General features: G+C 43.6%; 1 protein-coding gene across 2 annotated transcripts in view; it reads left to right on the top strand.

The window, feature by feature from the left end:
• Positions 1–14,212, top strand: part of LOC149353100 (influenza virus NS1A-binding protein homolog) — a 61,762-nt gene extending 47,550 nt beyond the window's left edge. For both annotated transcript variants that reach the window (XM_089582303.1, XM_089582302.1), the window contains 3 exons: positions 5,878–6,003; positions 9,385–9,558; positions 12,055–14,212. In XM_089582303.1, the coding sequence (XP_089438429.1) occupies positions 5,878–6,003; positions 9,385–9,558; positions 12,055–12,383 (629 nt within the window). In that variant the 3' untranslated portion in view covers positions 12,384–14,212. The remainder of the gene's footprint in view (positions 1–5,877; positions 6,004–9,384; positions 9,559–12,054) is intronic.
• The last annotated feature ends 2,869 nt before the right edge of the window (positions 14,213–17,081 follow it).

The raw sequence follows: 17,081 nt of genomic DNA, 5'->3' as shown, positions 1-17,081 counted from the left end.
AGAGATGCAAGAGCGCCATGCTTGTTTCGTAATCTGCATGCTTGTGGGCAATAGCTTCAGCTGCCTTCACTGTTTACAACGGCTTCCGCACCGCGCTGAAGGATGGCACCATGGCTCCGCATGAAACTTTGCACTCTCCATCCTAAGCGATGCTGCAATTGTTTGGCCAAGACGAAACCTTACCTTACAACAAGGTTCACTTGCTAGACTGTGCTACGCAAGTACTGTTCTTGCCCAAGTCTACTCTAAACTATGAGGGAGAGTGCATTTTTTTGCTGTCTTATTTTTCGCTGCTTCTGAGTATGAGCTGTCGTTGTGCCATGTGGTGCAAGATTTCAAAAGTGAAAGCAGCAGAGACTACTGCGCTTCCCATGTAGATGCACTGACGGCACTGGAGCATGGCGTGTTGTGTACAACAAGTGCAGTCACTCGTTGTGATTGTAGACGTTCCTGTCATGTCAGTTGACGTTTTATTGACATGAAACTTTCGCCTGGTTCTGCCAAATTTCGGGTACCTCAGCATTAGCTAACAGATAGTCCGTGCAATGAACTCGTCAACCATCTAAACACCTTCGTTGCATAGTTTTCAAGTATGCATGCTTCAGGGGGGGTAATGTTGGGAATTGAGGAACTTCGTAATAACCAGGCATTCGCCTCATCGAAGTGCGTTACAACCAGGTTTAACTCATTCGTTTATGAGCGTTAAATAATTTATAATTACATTTCTTCTTGTTGCTGACACTGCAGGAAATATGAGGTAGTCAACTCAGAATGTTCAGAAATCCTCCAGAGCTGCCCTTTTAGAAGGCCTTTGAGAATGTACACAATGCAACATGCACAATGCAATGTAAGTCTGCAACAGGTATTTTGGGGCTCGCCAGGACCCAAAAAAATGTCAGAATAATCACGGTCCGAAAAATCTGTGAACTTCAGTGATGTCATTTTACTGAGAAAGACTGGCTTGAAAAATCGCGAATTTCGTCATTTCATGCGTTTCACTTGCAAGCAATAATATTAGCTTGTAAATGAACCAGAGTCACGCTTTTGTCATGTCCGCACACCTCACGTCGCCAATTTAAACTGTGTGTGACACAGCCAGAGGGCATACCGCGAATCATGCCAGAAACCAATTCTGCACTAGTGTGCCACAATGCACGCTGTCTAAAATATGCCCCCCATCGTACGCTGCCAGACACACACCGCCCAACACATACCTCATGACGTGAGGAGAGTCCCATTTCTATGGGCAACAGCAGTCGTAAAGAACAAGGCTAGTGGGTACTTGAGAGAAGTGAACGCCTCCAACTGTACCCCCCAACCCATCACTCCTGCACAACATGCTGCTGCATCCGAGCTTCTTCGGATGCCGATGCGCGAGTTGCTTCAGGACGTTAAGCCACACATACCATACAACATACCACTGTACAAAGTAGGCCTGTCTGCTGACTGGGCTGAGATAGCAACAGAATACTATTCTTCAGTTTGTCTGCACACTGAAAAGATATAGATTTATCGAGACAGCTGTTGCCGTACATATGCAGTGAAATTTGAACAAACCTTAAGGAACCTAAAAGAATTGTTTGCTCGATTTAAGGGGGGACACTGGTCTTGAAAAGAAAATTTTAATTTAGTCATAGTTATGAAATTTTCAGGGCACATGTATTTTTGTGCGCTGATTCTAGATATGTCATTTAATTTCATGCAAAATGATTCCTTGAGCACTTATGCACTTTTTATGCACATATTTTGCGAAGAGTTTTGAAGAAAATTTGCTGCAGGAAACTCGCTGAAATGTATGCCATTGGGTTCTCTTGACACCAAGGAATACAATAAGGGTAAAATTATCATCCTGGCTCTCATAGAACTTGAGTAATAGGGTACTGAAGCTGCCACTTCAGAAACAGGAATACACACTTTCCTTCTCAATTCTGAAGCGACAACTTCAAAACTCTATAACTTAAGTTCTATGATAGGCAGGAAGACAATTTCACCCTTATTGTATTCCTTGGTGTCAGGAGAGCCCAGTGGCATACATTTCGGCGAGTTTCCCGCAGCAAATTTTCTTCAAAATTCTCCACAAAATACTAGCATAAAAAGTGCATAAGTGCTCAAGGAATTATTTTACATGACATTAAATGACATATTTAGAATCAGCACACAAAAATACATATTCCCTGAAGATTTCGTAACTGTGACTTCATTAATAAAATATTTTTTTTCAAGACCAGTGTCCCCCCTTAAGTGAGCATACTGCCACACTTTAAAGTCTACTGAGGTTCCTTGAGGCAAAAAAGTAGACTGGTGGGCGATGTGCTTCATGACTAGTTTGCCAACGAAGAGCATGAGGCGGACACAGGACAAAGAAAGAAACGTACACACACATTTCATTCTTTGTCCTGTGTCCGTCTCGCGCACTTAGTTTTCAAACAATCCATTCCATTGTAGCCACCGCAATGGCTCTGTGGTTATGGCGCTCGGCTGCTGCCCCGAAAGGCACGGGTTCGATCCCGGCCACGGTGGTCATATTTCAATGGAGGCAAAATACTGGAGGCCCATGTACTGTGTGATGTCAGTGCAGTTCAAGAACCCCAGGCGGTCAGAATTTCTGGAGCTCTTCACTACAGCATCCCTTATAGCCTGAGTTACTTTGGGTTAAAACCCCACAAACCATAAACCATTGCTTTGCATTAAACTAAAACTTGCAGTGTGCTGAAATCTCTTCATCTGAAAAATATTCGTAGGTATGATATTAATTGCATAAAGTACACTCAAGTGGTATGTATTTCACTATTGCGTCACATGTTCACACAAGCTCTAGTTCAACAGAAAAATAGATGTAATTCTTGAGTCTTCCTCACGAATGAGACAAATGCTGAATTGTTTGAAAAATATTTGCAGTTTCAAATTATCATTTGATAAAGGAATTGCTAAAGTTAGACTATTCAATTTGTCATTCAAAGCTTCAAAATATTTACACCTTTACTGCTATGCCAAAAAAATAACTCATTGTTGAAAACAGGGTTAAGTACAGTTTTCTGCTATGGGTGTGTGTGGTGTGTATTAGAGAAAGAGGAGAAAATTTAAAATAAAGAAATCCCAAGTCCACTACTCGGTGCGGCATGATGGTGCCTGATCAGTTCTTCTATTTCATTGAATCCTCTAGTGATTGTGATTTTCTTAGAAAAAATGGTTTTAACACCTGTCTCAATCCTTGCGTAAAATAGCTTTCTATTATTATTTTTTTACTTTTTGTATCGTTAACATTTTTTTGCCTGTGTAATTTATGAAAGCACATTTTATTTTGAGGTAGTAACACGCAAGTAGTTCTCTTCTTCTGAAACAACCTTTGCTCAGTCTGATTGCATGGATGTCTTTGGTTTCACTTGCCCTCAAAATGAACATTATGTTTAGTTGGCTTTTTTTTTTCTCTTTGGCTGTATTCCGGAAGCATGTAGTCAAAAAAGGAATATGTGAATGGCTTTCTTGTGCAAAGATATATATGTTAGAAGATGTGCATATTAGTCATGGCTTTATGCTTGAAAAAGAATATTTCATGGTGATACCTACTCTTCATTTTCCTTACACACATACGTTGCACCAGTTTTTCTGCCTGCAGAAATAATTGAAAGCAGTGGAACAATGGGTTTCAAGTGACTAAAGTATTGGTTTGATAATTGCTGATCAAAAACTATTTCTGCATTAATCCTGATTCTGCACTGCATGCTCAAACTCCCGAACTTCCGCCACTATGGCTGAGTGGTTGTGGTGCTTGGCTACTGACTGAAAGACACGGGTTTGATTCCGGTCACAGCAGGTGTAATTTGATGGAGGTGAAATGGTAGAGACTCGTGTACTGTGCGATATCAGTACACGTTAAAAAACCACATGTGATCAAAATTATCCAGAGCCCTCCACCGCGGCGCCCCTCATATAGCTTGAGTCGGTTTGGGACATTAAACTCCATTAACCAAACTTAACCAGCAAACTCCCAAACTACGTATACATGTCGAGGCCAGCTCTGTGCTGGGTTTGAACCCGGCCATTGAAGCTAAATTGCATGCGGATACTAAATGGCATGCCGATACAGTTCGGCACATGCTCACAATGGTATTGTTAATTTTGTTCACATAGTACTATGTGTCCTTTTTTAATGTGTCATGTTTTGAGACCTAAAAAAGAGCACCTATCTGCATTTTCAGTGTTCTCCGATTTGCATGCTGTAACTTGTTCCGCCTGTGATTTTGGGGATCTCTTTTTGCAGGGCTACAGCAGACCTCACACTTCGTGGCTTTATCCCCATCACATCACTGTACTTGCTCAAGCGTAGCTTTAATCTACATGCTTTGTCCTTGTACACTGCTGTTTCTCGTGGCATTATTGTGGGTGGTGGTTCCAGAGTGTGTCGTGTATTTCTCGCATTGTCTGTAGAGGCGTGTGTGTGCGTGTGTGTGTGTGCATGTCTGTGCATCTCAGTTGGAGGGCAGAAGAGTGCCAGCCAAGAGCAAACTTTTGGGCCCTGCGGGTCAGTGCAGTAAAAAGCACGTAATGCTCCGTTTCCGTTTTTGCTGTGCTTTCAGGTTGAATCAGCCAACGCCCTCCACACTCCTAGTTCTGCCTCCCGGCGCAGCAAGAGAACACGAAACTGTAAAACACAGCTGTGCAAAAATTCTGCACCCCAAAACAGTGCAGTCAAAATAGAAGCAGTGCAGGTGAGGACTTGTGAAGCTGACGACGTGGGCATCCAGGGTACCAAGCAAAAAAGAAGCATGTAGGGACATCCAGCAAGTGGCGAGCATCGTTTATCTTCCCTAGGTCATTGGATTGCAGTTGCAGGCTTCTCTCCAGAGTCACAGCTCATCTGCCCACTCTGCTGCAAACAAGAGCCAAACTGCTACCCTTCAAGGCGCTACTGCGACACCAGCTTCAGCCCTTCCTGTGCTCCCCTTATCTTGCCTACAGCCTTTCCTTTTCCTTATCTAAGTATTTGTAAGAAGAATACTTGTCCCCTTTTTCTTCAGGTTTCCTGCTCCCCAGCTCCACTTTTCCTCCTTTGTTTTTGTTTACTTTTTTTTCTGTAATGAAAGTACAGAGAATTTCTTTCAGCTCAGCTGGAGACTAGGCTTCCTCCCTTTGTTGTGTAATTCTGGTGTGCTCCTTTGTGTCTACAGTCGCTGACTACATCCACTATACGCTGGCATGATGCAGCTGCTCACAGCATAGGGATGCTTGGAGTGGTCTTGTTTTGCTGCCTGCTTATGTGCTGTTGGTTGTACTGCTATTGCACATTCAGTTATTTGTACCCTCACACTCGCGTGCATTTTATTTTCTTGGTTTCCTTTGCATATGTTTGTCTTTGTTCTTATCTGTTACACAAATTTTCTGCATGCTTTGAAATATTTGTTAGCCGTACAGAACCTCCATTTCACTGCTTTCCTTCTTCATTAAAATCTGCGCAGTTGGCTATTTAATGGCACCATGCACACAACTTTAAATACTTTCTTTGTTCTTTATGTGAATGCCATGCACTTTTCTGGATTTATTTTTGTTTGCATACTCTTCAGGGTGTTCATCCATGGCTGGCCTGTAGTAATTTTTTCCCTGTTTCAAATGCCCCCAGTATACAGCCTGTATGCATAGGTTCAGTGAGAGCATTCCCTGTTCTTATTCCCTATTCTTATTCCTGCATGTCTCCAGCAGGAAAGAATAGTTTCCAGGTGTGAATGAGAATGTGTGAGTGGGAAACCAGCAGCGGTGGTCCCCAACAGTGAGCGTGGTGGCAAGCGAGGTCATCTCACTGCTCACACTGTTTGCACTGATTGTCAGTGCCAGAGGTGCCAGAATCCCCACGAAGTGACTTAGCTGCTGTGTTCTGTGCAGGCATCTGTCAGCTGGACAACAAGGTGTTTGTGGTGGGCGGCTGGAATGGCAAGCGTGGGCTGTCATGCTGTGATGTCTTCGACCCTCTGTCCAAAACCTGGAGCAGTGCAGCTCCAATGTTACTTGGTGAGCAGCCTTGCTTAGCTCTTCCAGAGGATTGTGCGGCTGCAGTGGACAGTCAGCAGCACGTTACAAAGCCAGATTGTTAATGCATATGCAACCTGCTTAGAGTAAAGTCATTTATCTGTTGTATTCATTTATAATGGTTTGTCTGTAAGGCTTGTCTAGTTGATAGGTTATCGTTTCAGGTTCACTCTACCCACCGAATCAGCCCCTTTGATCAGCCTGCACATGCTCTAAAATTAGGAAATTGCCTTTTTTTTTTTCGTTCCCTTCAGAAACGTTTGTGGTCTGTAGTACCCTGTGCTTGTGCAGCACAAGTGCAGCTGCACGCCACTTCCTTCTTCATTGCCCAATAGATATCCTGCTTCATACAGTGGCAGTCTCAAGGCCTCACTGGCTTTGCACTCTACCACAAGCAAGGAACTGTCCTACATAGCAAATCTAGCAGTGCGCACTTATGTGCACTGTGTGTAAACCCAGCTTCTCTGCCTAGTTTGTCAGGACCAGCAGTAGGGTCCATTCTGTTAAGAACGCTCACAAAGCACACATCACAGTGACCATTGCCAAGGCTTGTGTTTGTTTTTCAACGCAGTGTTGCTCCATTGCAAAGCCTAGTGCCATGCTTGATCACTGGCCCAGTATGGCACTGGTAAATGAATTCTTGGTAGCACTGATTGCTGACATACAAATCCAGGGCTCTAAGTAAAAAAAAAACACTAATGCTCGCCTATAAAATAAGTGGTGAAAGTTTTGCTTAGTACATTTTTTGCAAGAAAATAGCCTGCTCACCACCCAAACCTTGAACCAACAATCTCATCGCTTAACTTGCTACACCAGAGCCATTTGTAAAATTGCAGAATTTTCTTCTATGACTGTGGAGCTGAAGTTCTCTGGTGTCATGTTTTTTTCTTATCCACTCAGAGCTCGGGAAATTCTAAGGAGTAAAGGGGAAGAAGTGGCTTAATTTGAGATTTCCTCAGCTGTAGTTTTTTTCATGTAGAAAAGGTGCTGGCAGAGTTCTCGAAGGGTAATTTACCAGTAAATCATATCCCAATGCTTTTGTTTCCTTTCATGTCTGTCTAAGGGGACACTATAGGGGAATAGTCCATCTAGATAGGGAGGTTACTGTCCCTAGATTGCAGATGTCATTTTTATTGAAAACGGAGCTTAAGTAAGTTGGAATCAAGGCAAAGGGCGTTGAGCCCCTTAAGAATTATGGTAACTGCGCCTGGTCACATGAATTCTTTGCTGGTCACGATTGGCTCATCGCTTCCACATTCAGCAGCGTTGTGATGGGAAGTGCTGTTGAAATAGGAAAGCACTGCAGCAATTGCTGTAGAAATACGAGATTACCAAGGGTCGCTACCTTTGCATGCTGCCCAGTTGGCTCGCGTGAAGCCATTACCTGAAGCAACATCAGAAGTGCAAGATAGGCACAAGCTTTCAGGGACCTTTCCAAACAGTGGGGATGCCATTAGCATGAGGAATAAGCTGGGATTCATGACAAGTAATATGGTGGAACCATCTGTTAATACATAGTGTAACAAAGGCTGGTGTGATCTGTGGAAAAGGCAGTTTTCGTTGCATTTCGCTGACTGGCCTAGAATTTTTTTGTTTGCTCAAGGGGTGCCATAAAACTGATGTAGCCACACCAGCATTGTGTGGAACTGTGGAATGGAGAGGAAAAAGAGGGGCCTTCATTTGCCATTTTCTCAGCAACATAAATTGCATTTTTCTATTAAAAAAAAAAATGCTTGTAGCGTTTGCAGAGGGTTATCTGTCAGTCTAGCATAGCTTTATATTTCCATTCATTTTGTCCTGAGTGTTTAAGGAACTGCAGATTATAGAAATTATTCTGGAGCCCTTCACTGTGGATTGCCCTACAGCCCAGGTGTAGCTTTGGCATATAAAAATTAAATTATCCACTCTATGCTCATTTCAGTAGATTTAAGTTTAATTTAATCAGGAGATAGATTTTACAAAAACTGTTTTGTTGGTAGTATATTAGTATTCTTCCCATAATATTGTGTTCTAGGCACACCTGTGCCACATAACAGTGCTTGAATAGTGCACATTACCCAAGTAATTTTGACTTCATCATTCTTGTTCCCCCTCGCAACAAGAGATAGTGAATAGGTGCTATGTAAAGAAAGTGCAGAACATGAGAAAGATATTCAGGATAGTGTAAAGTACTGATCTGTCTTCAAATGTGGTAGCAAGGTCAGGTACTACACTAATGAAGGAAAAAGAACCTGTTTCAAGTCTGTCTTTATCTTTATTTTTTGCAAGTAATAACTTTGTCAGACTTTTATCCCTGATCGGACAAAAGTGCATCCTACTTATTATGCAAGATCCCATTTGGGGGGATTTTTATACCCCTGTCACACTAGCAAATTTAATGTCATTCTAAGCGAATGACATTAGCACCTAATGTCGTTAATCGACTGCTACACGGGAGCATGTAATATCATTAGGTCCGAATGACATTCGCCATCGAATGAGTTAGGGGAACTCATTCGCATTCGATCTCAAACCGAATGTGTACTCTGGACACCAGATACGCAGCCAAAACAAGCGACCAAAAAAACAATGTACACACTGCGAAACTTAGAAACTGTATTTATTTAGTTCTGCTAAAAAAAAAGTTAATGTTGGTGTGAATCTGTTCACACTAGAGGATGTCATGGATAGCTATTACTCTCGGTCTCAGCAGCAGCCAACAGCAGCGGCCGAGCGTGAAGCAGCGTCTTTCCCGCGACCGTCGGTCATTTTGGGTTGTGTGTTTCTTGCTGGTTGGGGTGCCATGTTCGTTAAGCTCGAAAGTACTTAAAGGCGTAACTGAGCAGTTAACCTTTTGGAAGTCATTTCCATCCTCCGCGCGCCACCATGTCAGCCATTTTGTTTGTTTACATTTATCGGATTTGGGGTTGACTTTGTACTTGGCTTGGCTTTGGTTGGCTGAAGTTGTGCAGAATGGCCGGAAATAATATTTTAAGCTTCTAATACTGCACACAAATGTTTTCACCCGCTTTTGAAACGCTGCACAACAGTTTCCAACTTCTTTTATGCGCGCTTATGTCTTTCAGTTGTACTATTTTTTGTTCACTGATCGTCAATGTCATCCTTTTGGAATAGCATTATTTTTTTCCCTGTAGCACCGAACGAGACCGAACGACATTCGATGCATCAAATGCCATTAGATTCGAATGACATTAAATTTGCTAGTGTGACAGGGGTATTATGTTCGTGGTACTGTGCTAAGTCAGCTATATTCACGTTGGAGACCTGTCTAGTTCAGAAAATGCCAGATGTCTTATGTTTTCATGCCCTTGGCATGTATGGCAGTCCCAGCAGTTGTTGCATTTAGTGCTTGTGTGTTTTCAGGGCGGTACCAGGCAGGAGTGGCTTGTTTGAACAGGGAAGTGTATGCTGTTGGTGGCTGCGACTCATGGACATGCGTCGCCTCGGTGGAAAAGTACAACCCAATAACCAACACATGGATGGAGGTGGCACCCTTGCAGAATGCCAGGAGGGGATGTGGAGTGGTGGAATACAATGGTATGAGAGGTTTTTGTGCCATTGCCCTTTCTTGGGGGAGAAGGGTGGGTTGTGTGTGGGCATGACATCAAAGCTAGAGTACTGAATGTTGGTCTGTTTTGCAGTATAAAAGGGGAACTAACTATATAGTATGAGCAGTTTAGGAATGCTGGTTACTGAGTACGAGCAAATTTTTAACTTGATTTGATAAAGGATTCTAATAGTCACCTTGACTAGTGTGTGGCTCTAAGCCTGAGTGGCTGTCGTAGCAAAACAGTGTACATAGGTAAAAAAAAAAAAATTGCCAGTTGCTTGCTGCTTTTTTTTTTAACAGTGCTCCAATGCTATTGAAGCAATGTGGTAGGCTAGGCAAGCTGGCAGACTTCTGTAATTTCAACCAACTTGTACAAGGTGAGACAGAAGTGAAATGGGTGGAAAAGAGCTGACCTGTCCTTTTTGTTTGTCTCGTCTTATGTGAGCATTTTTGCTATAATAAAAGTACAAAGGGCTTCATTTGTTGTTCTTTGGCTTTTCTTACTTTCTATTCCCCCTCTGGTAACTATTATTCTTATGGAATGAAAGGATAGCTATATGTTAGAAGTGCATATTAAAGCATTGTTTTATTTGCTCAGTGCTGTACCTTCTTTTAATAGCTGGGGTCGTTTATTGTATAAATTTAAACCTTGCTATTTAACTCTTTCATTACTACGCCACTGTGCTTCGATCACCGGTGATCGAAAAATTAGAAGCGCTACTGCAGCACGACCGCGGCCGCTACGGACTTGCTGAGTCATTCGGTTTGTTGTTCACACATTGAACTTCAACTTCTTGTTTAGTTTATATTTTTGCCAAAAAGCGGAAATTTTTGAGACGCGCTTGAAGTTGGGGGTGCGGCGTCGAGCGCTCCGAACAAGCTGTCATCATCGGGAATGGCGCTCGCTCGAAAAAACCCCGTTCCACTTAATTCCGCTACGTTTGCACCACATATTTTTGATGTATTAATTAGCACGGACCCTGACGACGATGCTGTATCGTCAGGTATTTTTTCGAAGCTCAAACTGGGCAACGAGAGCCCAGAACGCTCGCCTGTGCGTTCAGATTCCTCGTTCCGGTTTGTTTGTGCGAACCGAAGCTCCTCATTATAGCCGTTACAGTGATGTGGCGCCATCTAAGTTGTTCTTCAGAGACTACAGTTTCGGTTTCTGCGTAGAGTGCAATTTTCCCATGACGCGCTAATTTTTGAAACGCCCTTGAAGCGGAGGGTACGGCGCGGACGCTCCGTGCATGGCGTCGGGCGCGCGGGTGGCGCGCGCTCGGAAAAACCTTGCTGCGCGCAATTCTACTGCGTTGACGGCAATTATTATCTATGCTACGAGTAGCAGAGTCTCTGGTGACGATGTTGCATTGTCGAATTTTGGTTCAGACGCTGTAACTGCGCAAACCTATCCCGGAACGTTGGCCTGATAGTTTCGCTTTCTTTTTCCTGTCCGCTTGTGCGGGCGCATCTGGTTTGTTGTTCAGACGGTTAGTTCCATTTTCGGCCTAGTTCGTAATTTTCCCGCCGATCGTGCATTTTTGAAGTGCCCTTGGAGCATAGGCTTAGTGCGACATAATACGCGGTGAGGATGGCGTCGCGTCGAGGTCGGGCGCTTCGCGCGCTCGGAAGAGTCCCGCTGCACGTGATTCTTCAGCCTCTGCAGCTGATTTTCAAGATCCTCCGAGCAGCAGTGACTCGGACGAAGATGTAACGTCGGATTTCGATTCTGCAGCTACATCGCAGCTATACTTATCGCATACTATATATCGCAATATCGCACCTATACTTGGTTGTGTTCTAAATTTTTTTTTTCAATTTTTGACGTAAATTAAAGTCTTGATTTGTATTTTTTAAACCACTCTTACAAAGATTTCGTTTGGCGCATAACATTACACTTCCAAGTTTTTTTTGGTGGACTGTAAAAATCATATCAAGGGCACTCTCAAACGAGCCTTTTCAAGAGGCATAAAGAAAAAAAATTCTAGCTCGAAAACTATTCAAGTTATAATTTTCAAACTTTAATGCCATATTTTAGAAAGAATTTGAATTGTTTTGTAATTTCTAGAATTTTTTTAGTACAAGTTTTTGGAAAGTTATTGTCATATAAACACAAAACTTTTGTTCTTTTTATTTTTTGTTGTGTACTGATTTTATTTCACAGCATTTGAAGCAGAATATGTGTTCAAATAAATTTCATTATAAAGCGCATTCTATCTCAATTATTGTTATGCATTTTATATAATTTTAGCTATCACACTTTTTCTAAAAAAAATTTTTGTCTGAGACATATGAAAAATGGTCGTTTTCCCGTGGTAACGAAAGAGTTAAGGAATGCTTAGAGTGTGCAAGAGGCAGTCGTGCTCAGATTGGTTCAGAAGATTGCTTCAAGGACCTGTGCCATTTGCTCATGTTTGGGCTTTGAATGTGGGTCTCTGTGCACCTTTAGACTTGTGCAACAAGCTCCATTTCTTGACATGCAGGCAAGCTCTACGCTGTCGGTGGCCATGACGGAGTGCGCTCACTATGCAGCGTGGAAGTGTACGATGCGCAGACCAACAGCTGGAGCCCTGGGCCCCCTCTCACCAGTTGCCGTGCCAACGTTGGCGTGGCTGTGGTGGGCGGCCGGCTCTTTGCTGTGGGTGGCTTTAATGGCAAGGCCTTCCTCAACACAGTTGAGTTCCTGGATGGCCGCACCAACGAGTGGACCACTTTTGTGGCCAAGGCTGAGTCCCACCAGCCAGTCACCAGCATTATGGAGGACGAGGACAGAGACTCCTCGCGTGAGGGCTCGGCTGAGGAGTGCCGTTAGCTCTCTTTGTCTATCTCTCCTCCATTTTTGTCACCCTGTATTTTATTGTGCTCCCTGTGGCCACTGCTCCCAACTTTTGTTCCATGCATCTATCTGTGTCGTACGTGCATACATCCATGTGCCAGCTGATACACACCATTCCATTTGCAATGTTCTTATGGCAATTGGAGGCGTGCTGTGTACGAAGAAGCCTCTGCCCCAGGGTTATTGGCCATCAGGTAATAAACGGTAATGGCTAGAGCAACCTTCCTTTGTTTCACAGAAGCATAACTGTTATGTGCAGCAAAATTTATTTGAAGAGTGACAAAGTTATAGTTAGCAGAAAAGCAAACAGGTTTGAACATACAAAATGCTGTGCTCCTTGATAGCCTGAAATACTGGCAGAAGTGGGAGCAAGTTCTGTTTGCAATAGCAGATGCAAAATCCTGTATGTCCGGAAAGATAATCTTGAGACCAACTTTGCAGTCAGGTAGTATTGCTCATTCATTGATGTGGTGTGTTAACTTCTTACGAGAAAGTTGTTTTGTTGGTTTACACTTGCAGTAGCTGCCGATATAAGTTTTTACAACTTCACTTTCATACAATAACTGAATGGAAAACTTGCTGTACTTTGTTTGTTGGAACAAATTCTGAAAGTATTGTCAAAAAACTTTCACTGTGGTGACTTCAGTTACACAAATATATTAGTGTTCTTTTGATTGACTGCAGTCTATGGGCAGAGGTGGATGCTAAGCGGTACATTGATTTGGATGCCTACTGTTGAAAGAGAGAAGCAAAGTGACTTTATCTGTATTTTACTGTCATTGCCGGGTGCAAAAACCTTCTATATACAGTTTTTCCAAATTATGTCTATTTGTGTGAATTGCTCAATACAGCTGCATTTCTGTTCACATACATGAGCTGCTGCTTGCATCGACGTGTGAATTTCTTGTGATCAGATGTCTTGTACATTGCTAAAAGTAGGCCTGCCTGTTAGATGTATATAGATCTTTACCGTTCAGTTGTCAAAAAAGTTACCCGACGTTGTTGTTTGACAATTCATTGTGTTGGCTGATTTGACAAGACTTGGAAAGATGGAAGTATTAAATATGTTAAAGTTGCAAGTGTGAGTACTGTTACAGCAAATCCTGAGCTGGGAACTTCCTTACTAGTGATATTGGTGCGAACGTCTGTTGTATGGGTCTGTTTTCCAAAGAAATTGTGAAGAAGGCATTGATATGGACCACATTACTTTCTCAGTGAATGCTGCATTTTTGTCTACCTTGTCCTCCATGCTTTTTTCAAAATGGGTACTTTTTGCACCTGGTAGCAAAGGCAGCCTGGTCTCCTTGCCATTGCTGTTGGGCACATCATTCCCGTCCTCAAAAGATGAACAATCAGGATCAATGCGACCTGACCATCTGTTGTCCGTACCCTACAGTACTCACTGCCTTTTGACTTAAGGCCTTGTGCCTGAATGCTGTGAGAGTGCATTTTACTGCACTGAAAAACTTGGTATGTTTTCTTATATAATGTCTACAACAGGAATTGGCTGATGGATGCCAAAACTTGCCCAAGCATCGCCACTGTTTCCAGCCTTGGGCATTTCATAAACCCTGGCAAGGAAGTGCGAGAGCCTGGTTTCTACAATGCACTTTACTGTTTGTTATTTCTTACCTGCTTAAAAGGCATAAACATGACTTGTAATGACCATTTTGTACTCTTGGGGATCATTGTTGAAGGGAACAGAGTATTTCTTTCTTTTAGATTATGTATTGGCGTATTACACAGACATGTTTCCCACACCAGCTAAATGGAAATGCATATATAAATAAAGTGTACATATGTAATTGTTGTACGTGTTTGGTTTGAAGGTTGCATGCAACATTAACCTTGTGAGGAAATGGAGACCATTTGCTACTCTGCACTTTGGTCTCTGCTTCAAACGCTCATAAACCAGCCTTTGTGCTTTCATTGCATACATGGTAATAGTCATTCATATTGGCTAAAAATGCCTGCCAGTATATGCATTTTCAACCTCATTGGGGTTATTACAGGAGTGGGTTAAGAGATTGACACTTGGTTACAGCCCCATTTGGGGCTGCAGTTTTAAGAGCCACATCAAAAAAAAATTGCTGATTATGTTACTTCCTAATGCGAAATTTGAGCGCAGCTCATCAGCTGTATCAGCTTTTCGATAGAATGTGGGAAAGAATTCGACGGCGGTGATGGTAAGGTTCTGCTTTGGCCACACGCACTTCTGGATTCTGGCGGCGACGGCGCTGGGCCTCTCCTCTGGAAGCTCGTTTAGCAGCAGCGGCAGACGGACTTCCACCGGTTGTTTCGCTCATGGCTCAGAAAGAATTGGCAGAGAAACTATTTATATAGGCAGGCGGTTCGCAGTGGCGAACGGCGGCGGCTATGCGTTTCGGCTCGGGTGGTGCACATATCTAGATTCGCCGCCACCGATCCGGCGCTGTGATTGCCGCCGCACAGGGATGGCATTGGAAGAGGAGCGAAGAGAGCAATTAAGTTATCGGGAGGTCGCGGGAGATGGCGCCAGGAGCACGCGCAACTAGGGCAGCGCACTGCCCGGCTGCGGAGCTGGTTACGAGGGACAACGGCGACGCCGCGAAACACGGGAACGGCGCCAATGAGCTGCGCTCTCAAACAGACAGTTACACAAAACAAATGCTGACAGACAGACGTCAACTATGCGTAAAAGAGTGAACTGCTTTCTCAGCAAGCTCTACAAATTTGTCAAATGGCTGCACGATGATTCATCGTTGTAAATCGTTCCATTTACGCACACAGCCGCCACGGTGGCCTTGTGGTTGTGCTCGGCTGCTGACCCGAAAGACACCGGTTCGATCCCGGCTGTGACGGTCGCATTTCGATGGAGGCCAAATGCTAGAGGCTCGTATACTGTGCGATGACAGTGCGCGTTATAGAACCCCGGCCAGGTGGTCGAAATTTATGGAGCCCTCCATTGCGGCGTCCATAGCCTCAGTAGCTTTGGACATTAAACCCCGCAAAACGAAAGCCATTTGCGCACACATTGCAGAAAATATAAGTTTAGTGCTGGAAGATTCCTGTAGTAAAAACTCGTTAATTCAGATAATTGGAACCACTGGCCCCGTCCCAGCCAATGCCTGTGTAAGTCTATGGTGTGGGATGCTCACTAATTCGGACGCTACGAGTCTCGCACCGGGTAATTCAAATGACCACCTATCATGAGGCCGTGTCTGACCGGCAAGGCAAGCGACCATCCAGACGGCAGCACGCAAACCTGAAATGCATGCTGAGGAGTTGCCCTCACACTCAGGCATACGCACAATGGCAGGCATGATGAAAAACAGAATAGTGCAACCACTTAGTTTCCATTTCACTCTTCATAGCTTCGCAGTAGCTCGATCACTGCAATGGCGGCTGTCGACCGCGCCTCAGCCATCCAAATAAGCCCAGCTGTGTGCCATTTAGGACGCTGACTGGCACCGCTCTCCATTTCCCTCTCTCCCATCCGCATGATTCTTCCATAGCTCCGAAACTGCCCACTCGTCACATACCGTTCGCAGTTAGCACGATGAAGCCACTTCATATGTGACGCAGCAGCTTGCGAGGGGGCTGCACCGCTGCTGCGTCGCACCGTGAAGTATGCCGGGGAGGCCCTTAACATTTTGGAGTTGTGCTGTTCGACGCTCCCGACAGCGTGCACGTAATAAAGCATTCATGGAAATGTGAAAATAGTCACTATCGCGCTGTTATCGCCTCAGAAGCAGGCGACCATTGCGCACTCTTTCACCACAAATTTACCATGATAAAAGCAGTTCGTGTCATTTTGTTCGGGATCATTAGATAATTTGGACATTTTTTCCGTTCCCTTGAAGTTCGAATTAACGAGCTTTTACTTGTGAGTACATATCTGCTCCACTTTGGGGGATTCCCCTAAACATTTGACCAATTTAGCTGCTGCTCTGCTCAATTGGCTGGAATATGAAGCCCTGAGCGCTGTAAAAGTTCAGTGCGTGATTCAGCGAAAGTATTGGCTACATAGAAAACGTAAAGCCTTCCTTTGGATGATTTCGAGTGGGTTGACGGGAACCAGACTATATAATTGCATATTTCAAGGTCAGCTGGAAAATTACTCAAAGTGTTTCGTCACATGAGTTTACTGTCGCAAGGTTCTTTTTTAAAAAATTCTGCGTCGCTGTAATGGTTGCCTGTTGCACATGCGCTGTCGAAGTAAAGTCAGTGAAAATGACACCCAAATGATCCACTACAGATCCTGGCGTTAATACGAAATTTTTTTTTTCTCTGTAACATGTGAAACTTTTATGGACTGAATCGCCACTGCACTACTTTCTTTAATGCGTTGTTAAGCTAAATTGATCGTTCGTATCCGTGATCCCTTAATAAATTTCCACACAGGCACGTGTAAATAGTCCGATTTTGCCATCAACTTCATTTGTGATATCATTTTTAATGTTGAAAGCATATCTATAAAGTTGAAAGCCAGACCAATCTGTTTCTGTCTCGAACCCTCAGTATAGGGACATCAAAATGTTATGGCTTGTAATATTTAAAAAGGCTTAAACCTGGTGGTGGCTACTGGCATGATGATGCCTGTCTTTTATTAATGCCTGAGACCTACAGACTTAGTGGCACCCTAGGTTACCACGATCATAATGGACGCGCCGTCGCATGCCTTGTACTGATCAT

The sequence above is a fragment of the Amblyomma mixtum genome, chromosome 3 (assembly GCF_055824585.1).
Source record: "Amblyomma mixtum isolate Tamu chromosome 3, ASM5582458v1, whole genome shotgun sequence".
NCBI lineage: Eukaryota > Metazoa > Arthropoda > Arachnida > Ixodida > Ixodidae > Amblyomma > Amblyomma mixtum.
This window is presented reverse-complemented; position numbering and strand designations above follow the sequence as displayed.